Genomic DNA, 10853 nt, shown 5'->3' on the forward strand with positions numbered 1-10853 from the left:
GGGTACGTCTTTGTCGTAAAAACTATTTCCAAGGATTCGGCACCCATTATTTTTCACATCGAATACGTCCTTGTCGTCAAGACTGTCCAAGGATTCGGTATTCATTTTTTTCTTTTCTTTTTTCTTTTTTTTTCACCACTTGAGACATTAAAAGAGCATATGAGGAATGTAAAAATCATCAAGCATATATATGAACGCCAATCATCCAAATTAGTGCTAGTATCAATATTGCATATTTACTTAATTCAAGTAAAAGAATTATATGTCATGTATCATATCACTTAGATGTAAAAGCAATGACTCATATCAAAACATGGAAACATACAAGCTAAGCCAGTAGCCATAAAACCTAACAAGTATTGCTAGCAAGTACAAGAATATACTTAAAGCATATAACAAAGCTCTCTTTTTAATTCTTTTAATTTTTTTGTTTTTTTTATATCACACCATGAATGCAAAAACGAAATCAAAAGAACAAACAATATACACACTACAAGGAACCAAAAAACTCCCCCTCAATTGATGCCAAAAGGACGCATAACTCAAAATTCTCCCTAAAAATAGGCAATTGAAAGGCCTACAACAAAAGCAGATGTCGAAACCTAAGTACTTGGGTTAGACAATAAAAACTTAGGAACCCAGTATTGAGACACACGACCAGAACCAACAGAAGCAAAACCAGTAGAAAATTCAACACGTTTTCGGTTGGAAGAAACTGCCTGAAACCGGTCTGACCGTGGATTTGGTCTAACTGATAGTCGGTCTGATCGCTGGTACAAAGTCGGTCTGACCGTCCTTCGAGAAGAAAAACTTGGTTTCTGCCACTTTGATTTTGCAAAAGCAATTTCTCTTTCTTTTTTCTGTTTTCGAGCAAGTCTAAAACAAAAACCAACCAACTGTCCGTCTTTTCCACAAAAAGAGCAATTATATTTTTCTTTAGAAATAGATGGTTTTGAACTTTTTGTTTTTGTTTCTTTCAGTGTTTCAGAAGGAGAGGACATAAAACCAGCAGACTTAAAAACTGTTTTTTCATTACTTAGTTTTGTCAAAGTTTTGAAACCAACACCCCTATTGCAGCTAGTCACTTTAGATTGATCCAAAATCATGTTAAGTTGTTTCTTACCATCAGAAAATCTTTTCAAAGAACTTTTCAAATAAGAAACCTCTTTTTCAAGATTAGCACAGTTTTTGCAATCAACCTTGACACTTTTACTATTATAACATTTGGGGCAAGAAAGCACTTCATTAGTTTTTACAATTTCTTCCATGTACTCAACACGAGCTAAAGCATATTTTAGCTTCATCTTGTTTGATGTGCATGTCGAGCAATCTAAAATATCACGGTGTTGTTTTAACTTTTTAGCACAAAGCACGTTAAACATCGAACTAGCATAAAAAGCAATTCGATATTTCTTCAACATCTTTTTAGTTAAAAACAACTCATCACATGTGCATGTAAGCATGGCAAAACCAAGAGCAAAAGAAGATTTAGTTTTCAGATCATGTGAAATATTAATATCTCTAATTTTTGAAATTTCATGCATTAAAACCTCACAATTTTTGCAATCATCATCATTAGGAATAAGAGATTTTAATCTAGCAATTTCAGCATTAAGAGATTCAATTACAAACTCTTCTTTCTTATACATCTTCTCACATTTTTTATTTTTTGCACTTAAAATAAAAATAGTTTGTTCAAGAGAACTTACCTCATTGTCCTCACCCTCTGAATCTGATTCATCACGCGACATGAGGCAAACACCGGAGATGTGCCTTCCTTTATTTTCATCTTCTTCACTATCTCCATCTACATCGCTTAGTGGCTCAAAGGCGGCGCAGACTTGATCCAACATCTTCTTGAGAGATTCCTTTGACCTCCTTCCTTTGAATGAACTCCTCGGCTTATCATCCTTGAACTTGTCTCCATTGTCGTCCTTCTTCACTCTCCCTAGCTTGGGACAATGAGATCGGATGTGATCTAGCCCTCCACATGCAAAGCAACGAATTGGACCTCCTCTTTTCTTGAACCTGATATTATTCATAGCTCGAGACAACTTGTTAATAAGCGCAGCCAAGTCCTCCTCCTCGAGTTGCTCGAGTTGATCATCGGACATGGCGTTAAACGCAGAAAAAGCATTAAGTGCCGATGAAGAAGAGCCATTATCAAAAGAGGATGCAGGAGAACCCAAAGCATTAGACATAGACTCAACTTTACGGGATAGAATATTCATCTCATGAGTTTTGAGTTTAGTGTAAAGCGAATCTAAAGTCAAAGCAGACATGTCTACAGACTCCTGAATAGATGTAACTTTCATCTCCCAAATAGACATATCAAGACCATTCAAAAAGTGTCGAGAAACTTCAGATTGAGAATAGTTCGTTTCAAAAGAAGCATCAACTGATCGAAGATTGCTTAAAACTTTATTGAAACGAGCAAGGTAGTCATCCAAGGACTCTCCAGATTTCATCTCAAATTTCATGTAATCTTTTTTAAAAACATCTTTGCGAAGTTCCTTGATATTGGAAGTCCCTTGATGAAAATTGTTTAGGGCTGTCCAAATCTCATTCGCAGTTTCAAGATGAGAAACACGATCAAAATCAGAACGAGATATTCCATTAAGTAAAATATTACAAGCTTTGCAATTATTTTCAAATTGAGTTTTTCGAGCAGCAGTATTAATCTGATCAGGAATTTCATAGGGATTTTCAACTTTTAACCAAATATCATAATCCTCAGCCATAATATACGATTTCATCTTTTTGCACCAATAGGGAAAATCAGTACCATCGAACACATGGGGCTTAGTTGAAAATTTATTAGCCATAGCAACCGAAGATCAAATAAAAATCAAAAAAGATGCAAACGAGGCTCTGATACCACTTGTAGGATCGAAACAGAGTTAAACAGACCTACCAGAGGGGGGTGAATGGTAGAGAAAACCAAAACCCAAAAATCTTTCCTGGAATAAAAGATTACCTCTGGTTAGCCGCTCCTGCGATTACCTCTGGTAACGCCGTCCTATGCCGCCAATCTGGTTACGCCGCTCCTGAAATTAACTTGATCGCGTTGCTCCTGTGCCGTCAATCAGATCGTCGAGATCCAGAGAAATACCGTTATATGAAAGCAGAATCTGTAGATTGAATGCTCTCAACTTTATTGCTTCAACTAGTATTTTCAAAGTGCAACAACAGCACTCCTCTCAAAATTGTTGATCTAGAATCAACAACTATTCAACTCTAATTTTCTAATTCTAAATCTTCAAAAAGCGTACCGAGGACATACCCCTCGGTACCTATTTATATCAACAAAATCTATCTCTGACTAGGAATCAGACTCCTTATCCTAGTAGGACTCATCTCCAAAATTATCTCTAATTAGAATCCAAAAGCAAACCTCGGTGCTACAGTACCCGCGCGCTACAGTGTCCGAACATGAACAGTGCGCGGTCGCTACAGTAGTCCGACTCTACTATAGTAATCTGGGTTCGCTACAGTAACCCGCACGGCTACAGTAACCCGCATGGCTACAGTACCCGACCAACTCCTTTTCGCTTTTTCTCATCCGATCTTGATCCGATTTAATTCGTGATTTTTCCGATGCTTACACATGCAACATGTAAAGCCCGTTACGACTCCATCCCACACAGTGTTCCTCCACCATGTGCCATCTCGTATTCAACACTGTCACCCGGCATCCCTGATCGTCCGGACCTCAGCTCCTCCCTGAGCTTAGTCACGATCCCACCGCCGGTGATCGGTATTGACCTCCGAGAATCACGACTCTACTCCAACCATGTCACATGGCATTCCGACCATCCAGACCTCGGTTTCTCCCTGAACTTAGTCATGGTCCGCATCCCGACCATCCAGACCTCAGTTCTTCCCTGAACCTAGTCATGGTCCTTACCAGCCATTGACCACAGTTGACCTTAAGTCATCTGCACACACAGAGACAAACAAACCATTTCTGGGCACAGATATCGCAACCTGACCCGCATTAGTCACACACACTCACACCAACACAATAACTGTTTACCAACTAAATCTATCAATTTACAAGCCAATTGTTCATCACAAAATATAGATCATGAGTATGATCTTACAATTTTGACTACTAATTTTCAAATTATATAATGCATATTTGAATCTCTATGATCTTAGATTATAAAGTTGTCAACTACAAAGTTGGAGTTCTTGATAAGATATACAGCTTTCATAAAGGAAGCTTCTTCATCCGTGGTCATTTAAAAACTTTAACTATTCATTTTCAAAATATATTCAAATAGTTATAATGTATATTTGGCCAACAAAAAAAATTCAAATGAATATTTAGTCAATTATAAGTTGTAGATAAACTCAATATCTACAACTTTGATATAGAGCATATCTTCATCTGATGTCATTTGAACAATTCGAAAACATCATGTATTTCAAATATATCCAATCAATGAGAAATTCAAATCTGGATATGTAAACAATGTCAAATGTTACAAAGTTGTAGACCTATCGGGGATATACGCCTTCTCTATAGAGCACATATCTATTCGACACTGTTTGCTAAATTCGAAACTTACTTTTTTGAAATAGGTCTAAAGTTCTGCAACATATATTTGAGCATATAAGCAATCTCAGATGAAAATAATGTCAATTACAAAGTTGTAGATCTTATCAAAATCTACAACTTTTCTATTAGGCATATCTCCATCCGGAACAATTTTAAAAACAAAAAAATTACTTTTTAAATGGGTATTTTCTTATCCGTAACGGGTCATAACTACTGACCGTTACGGATAAGGTTAGTTATCCGTAACGGTTCGTCCTACAACACCCGTTACTGATACGTTCTCATCCGTAATGGGCCGTAATTTTATCTCGTTATAGATCATCTGTCCATAAGTACGACATGTTACAGATAACCTTATATTCGTAACGGGTCATTCCTAGCGGACATACTTGAAACGGGTTGTATTTTAAGCTGTTGCAGATAAGCTATCCGTAACAGACCGTATTTTCTCGAAAAAGTCAACCGTTACTGATAGAGGATTATATACTAGTGCAAGACAACGTCAGATTGGCCTTTCAGTTACTTTACAGAGGAGAGTATACAACCTTAAATCTACCCTAATGGGCCAACAAATGCGAATTGAAGCATAGTTCATTGAACATTCCATACCGAACACCTATATAAATGACCCACATGGACTAGTCCACGAGCTCGAGCATTGTAGTGGCACCTATGGAGGACTGAGGCCTGGGTGAGGGGAAGAGCTTTTCACACACTTATTAATTAGTTTATCGCTAAGCAAGAAGTCAAAATACATGAGTATGGTATTACTCCTTCGTGCTGCCGATTCTTTATAGATTGTTTGCGTATGTTTCCTTCGACTTCAATCTAGATTGGCTCTTGCATCTCTAGTCCCTCAACTGAACTCACAAATGTGATACCGTCTAATCCTGCTATCGCTGTTGATCCCGACATCGTGTGGTATTGTTATTGAACATGATTGGGCTTCGTGGGCCATCAGAACGAACTCATCTCAATCGGGCCTAAATTAACTCGGTCGTAGATGTACTCGCACAGACTATATCGAGGTGGATATAGCTATAGCTGGTCACCGAAGATTGATAAGAAGATTGACAACTAGGCTTTTGCGGCAGGGGCCATTGGATTCTACAGGTGTTGGTGCCGAAGTGGAGTTTGGTATACTACCTGAACTCCAACATTGACAAGAAGTTATATGATTGGTCGGGGACCGAAGGTGCATTGAATGAGGCCTGGGACCAGTATGTGAAAAAAGTCAGGAGGCATAAGGAAGATAAACCCACACTCGCTCACAAAAAGCATTTCCTAGTAAGTCAACAAGTTGGCAAACAATATGAGTTTCACGTCTTCCATAACATGAGAAGCCTTACTGATAAGGTGATGTTGCTCAACCTTGAGGTGTGTGCTATAATTCTTTATATACTAAATATTTCAAAGTATATATATAGCAAAAAAAATTTGAAGTATATTCACTAACTTAGGATGCCTCACATGCAGGAAAAACTTTCTAACATCCCAGAAAACAACTTTGATGTTATTAGAGAGGAGATAGCACGTTTCATACTCGATGACATCATATCACCCAACGGGATGTTTCGACCACAATAGTAGTTAGCTCATCCGTTATTTGATGAATTTGTTGCAATGCTTGTGAATGGCTTTTCAATTTTCTCTTGAGTGAACATTAATTTTCATATATTCTATGTAAAACGGTTTGGTACATTCTTGCAATGATAATTATGTATATATTTCTTGGAATTATAGCTCAGCTTTGCAGGTTTTAATGAGCATTAGCGGGAGTTGTGAATGGATGCTACTATATGTATTAATTGGTCTAATATGTATGTGATTGAACATGTCTACATTGAATCTTAGAATGGCTGTGATGGCATATGTGAATATGAATATGAATGTTTGATTTTCTGAAATGCTGTGAATGGGTGCTAGGAAGGGAAATATATATATCTGCTTCTGTTATAGTTGCAGTAGGCATGGCTAGCAAAGGCCTGAGGCTAGCCAAAAAATAATTTTTTTTGTTATTGTACTCATCGGTGACGGGCATGTAGTAAAGCCTGATAGAGGTAGACTTATCCATGGTGGACGTATACTAACGCCCGTTAGAGATATCCTCATCCTTGACGGGCCTAACTTTCTTCCCGATTGAGATTATTCATCCGTGACGGGCGTCTGACCTAACCATATTTGACTCATATGCTCGGTCAAACCTATCTGTGACAGGCCTTATTCATTGCCCGATTGAGAAAACTTTCATCTGTGACGACTAATGCCCGATTGAGATAACTTCTCATATCTGTGAGCTCTGCGTACAGATGGTGGCTATTCCTGACATTGAGAAGGCTATCCGCCTGGTTGAGATGACAGATCCGTGCTAGTGTGAAGGAAAAATAACTAGTACCTTTACCACTGTCTAGCAACAAACATTTACCATCTCAGCAATAATATATTCTAAAAGGCTTATTTTAGTTGTTTTGTAAAAATGATTAAAATAAATTATCCCACAAATGTGAACAAATAAAATTATAAATATCAAGCATGGCTCTTATTCATAATTACATTTGGGGCTTGTAAGTGGTAAGCCTTTTATCCGCAGCAGATATTTCTACACACATTGACTACAACGCATTTCAATTAATCAGTGCAAAAGTTCCTTTCCATACAGCCCTGCAATGGCTTGCCCGGGGTTCTCCTGTTTCACTAATGATTCTCCCACCAAAATCTGCCAAAATGAATAATAAATATAAATAACACATTCGTATCAAAGTAGAACAACAAAGTACATAACAACATTTCTGTTATATTGTAACTTGGAACGCTAGACAGAGATGTAACATCAGATAACTTACAGCAGAAACACCCGCATTCTGCACATCCTCAGGCGTGAAAAGACCAGATTCACCAACAACCTGGAAACAAAATCCATTAGCCCCACCACAACTGCTATCAGGCATGAAGCATGAATCCATCATGTGCACAACTGAACCATGTAATATTCTGAAACCAATTGTACATTATAGAATAACTATGGGTCTATATATATATATATATATATATATATATATATTATATATATATATATACCAATTTTATAGTCCAATAAAAATTAACAGAAAGTATCTCGAGGTACCGGTAGCTCTTTGTACCAAATCGTTTTTGATCGTTGGATCTAACAGTTGCATATCCTACTCAGCTAGATCCCATGATAAGAAATGATTTTGTACCTCGAGGTAATTTTTGTTGGACCGGAGCAAATCTCATATATATATATATATATATATATATATATATATATATATATATATATATATATATATATATATATATATATCTCAAGCAAATAAATGTATATGTTTCAAGTGGATTTTTATTTATTGTTGCTCACAGTACATTGAAATTTGGTTAATACAGCACGAACATCAGGGGACCAATAAAAACTAAGATGAGTGATGAATGAAGGGTATGGAAGACGTACCAAAATTCCTTTTTCCCTTATGATGTCACCATGTTTCTCCAACAGCCTCTTTGTGTTTGAAATATCAACCTTAAACGTCTCTATTAGAGAAAATTTAACATTATATGAATGTCAAGGTCTTAGAGAAATCAAAATCAAGCTCTTAAATGATGGGAGACACTGCAAGAAATGATAGTGGCAATACCTAGGCTTCTATTATTGATGCCGATAAGCTGAACACCATCTATTTTGAGCACGCGGTTCAGCTCCCTCTCATCATGAACCTAGAATTAATACCAAATGTTTTGTGTAAATAAAACTTACAACTGAGTCAACAAGAGATTGAACAATCAAAAAAACTAGACTAACTGAGAGAGCATACTTAGGTCTGACAAACAATATATGTACTACTTTCGTCTTATAATAACTTTATTTTTCGTTTTTGTGTGTCATCCTAACAGTAGAAATTTACTTTTTCGATGAATAGTAGTATCATGCCGTTTACAAGCCACTAGAAAAGTAATAGTCAAATCGAACCGATTATCACGGTGTTTGCAAAAGCTGCTAAAAAACAGAAACATCATAGTTGGTAGTTGGTCATATGATCAGAGCCGTCAAAATGGATGTGCGCAGTCAAAATGGAACTATAAGAAAATGTTTGAGTAAATCTCACAAATATGCATTTAATTTGATATATCTATCGCAAAACTACAACTTTAAATCAACGTACCGTAAAACTATATTTTTAACACTGACTTTAGCATGAAACTACAGATTTTGCAAAAAAACTAATCAGAACGCTGCATATTTATTTAATAACTTCCGTGGAATAGTCATGGTACATTATAAACTCTAAAATATATAGTTTTGTGTCACTTTATTACTAAGTTTGTAGTTTTGTGATATTCTGTCTTGCTCCTTAGTTTTGTGGATAATTTGATAGTAAATATGTACTTGTAGGTACCACACCATAAACTATACTTTTCTGAAAGTTGAATCAAAGTATTTTCAGTCTTACAAAATTTACTCAAAAATTTGGAGACCACTACTACAGTCCGGGCAGCCATAAAAGATGATTCATCATACATTTTGGGTATAAAAAGTTTTCAGTCAATGTTTGCGTATTAAGTCTTAATCCAAGTTGGGTATAGAAAATAGCAAATCATTATACATTTCAACGCAGTAGATAAAGCGAAGATTCTTACGGCGCGAGTTTTTTTTTCTATCCTTCAGAAGCTACCACGAGGTATCAATCTTTTCTATATAAAAATTAGTACCTTCTAGTACCCAAGGTATCAAGAGAGTTACCAAATTTTACATAAAAAACAGTGGTACCTCTTGGTACCTTCTTAAGGATGGTAAAATTGATCTAATGGCGGAGGTACCGATGCTAGAATAACGACATGAACTAAATATCCTGTCCAAGCCAAAGAACTTACCCCAAAAAGTCCTGACAAATGATGATTGAGACGAGATTCCGCATTTTTGAACCATGAAAGGCTGGGTTTCCATTTGGGTTGTAGATGTAACCAAACCCCTAGTCCTCACACATAAGAAGACAACAATGGAAGAGAGATTCTACTGTTGTTTTAGTGCTACTCCACAACAAGCTGAACTTAGGTATAAGTCTTGGTGTCTAAGATCATTTTAATCATTAAAGTGCTCCACTTCTGAAAAGGAAAATTTATAGCAATACTGAGTACCACCTAGCACACTCTACAATCCACACCAATGATATCTTCATGCACATCTATGATATCAAAGGGGCAATTCTAAATATTTGCATTTGAAAACAACAAAATAGGTATTAATGAAGGCATGAAGCCATGGTTAATGACCAGTAGGCATGAAGCCATCATTAGATCTAACAGTGCACATCCTATTTAGCTAGATCCAATGGTGAAAACGATTTTTTATCTTGAGCTAATTTTTGTTAGACCAGAGCAAACCTCTTACTTCATACTTCACCAAGACAACGTCATATTGGTCTTTTCAGTTACTTTACGGAGGAGAGTATACCACCTTAAATCTACCCTAATGGGCCAACAAATGGAAGTTGAAGCATAGTTGATTGGACATTCCGTACCGAACACCTATATGTATAACCCACGAGGACCAGTCTACGAGCTCTAGCATTGTAGTGGCCCTGTGGAGGACAGAGGCCAGAATAGCTTTTCGCACACTTAACAATTAGTTTCTCGCTAGGAGCCTCTTCGGTTTGAACGATTTTTAGAGAAAAAATAGAGAAATTAAACTGTTTTATCTAAAATTCCTATAAAATTCATGTGATCTAAATAAGCCCTAAGCAAAAAGTTAGAATACATGAGTATCGTATTACTCCTCCGTGCTGCTGATTCTTTATAGATACTCTCTTCATCCCTAAATGTTTGACGTTTGACATTTATCTTATTCAAAAAATTTTGTAAAATATGTAAAGCTATATATATACATAAAAGTATACTTAACAATAAATAAAATGATATAAAAATAATTAATAATTATATAAATATTTTGAATAAGATGAATAATCAAACGTACATAAAAAGGTCAATGGCGTCAAATATTTAGGGACGAATGTAGTATATAGTTTGCACACGTTTCGTTCGAATTCAATCCAGATTGGCTCCTGCATCCCCTCAACCGAACTCACAAAGACGGTGCCGTCTGATCCTGCTATCGATGTTGATCCCGACAGGCTGTGGTATCGTTATCGTGAAGGAAAAATAATGACCACCTTTACCACTGTCGCAACAAACATTTACCTTCTTAGCAATAATATATTCTAAAAGGGTTTCTTTTACTTGTTTTGCAAAAATGTTTAAAGAATTAAAATATCCCATG

At 36.4% G+C, this 10853-nt stretch overlaps 1 protein-coding gene across 1 annotated transcript; it reads right to left on the reverse strand.

The window, feature by feature from the left end:
* Nucleotides 1-542: 542 nt before the first annotated feature.
* On the reverse strand, nucleotides 543-2114 carry LOC121055321. Its single transcript, XM_040527543.1, has 3 exons — nucleotides 1710-2114; nucleotides 1164-1355; nucleotides 543-554 (listed from the first exon to the last, which is right to left on the reverse strand). Exons 1-3 carry the CDS (start codon nucleotides 2112-2114, stop codon nucleotides 543-545), a joined length of 609 nt encoding a protein of 202 aa, XP_040383477.1.
* Between the last annotated feature and the right edge of the window lie 8739 nt (nucleotides 2115-10853).

The sequence above is a fragment of the Oryza brachyantha genome, chromosome 9 (assembly GCF_000231095.2).
Source record: "Oryza brachyantha chromosome 9, ObraRS2, whole genome shotgun sequence".
NCBI lineage: Eukaryota > Viridiplantae > Streptophyta > Magnoliopsida > Poales > Poaceae > Oryza > Oryza brachyantha.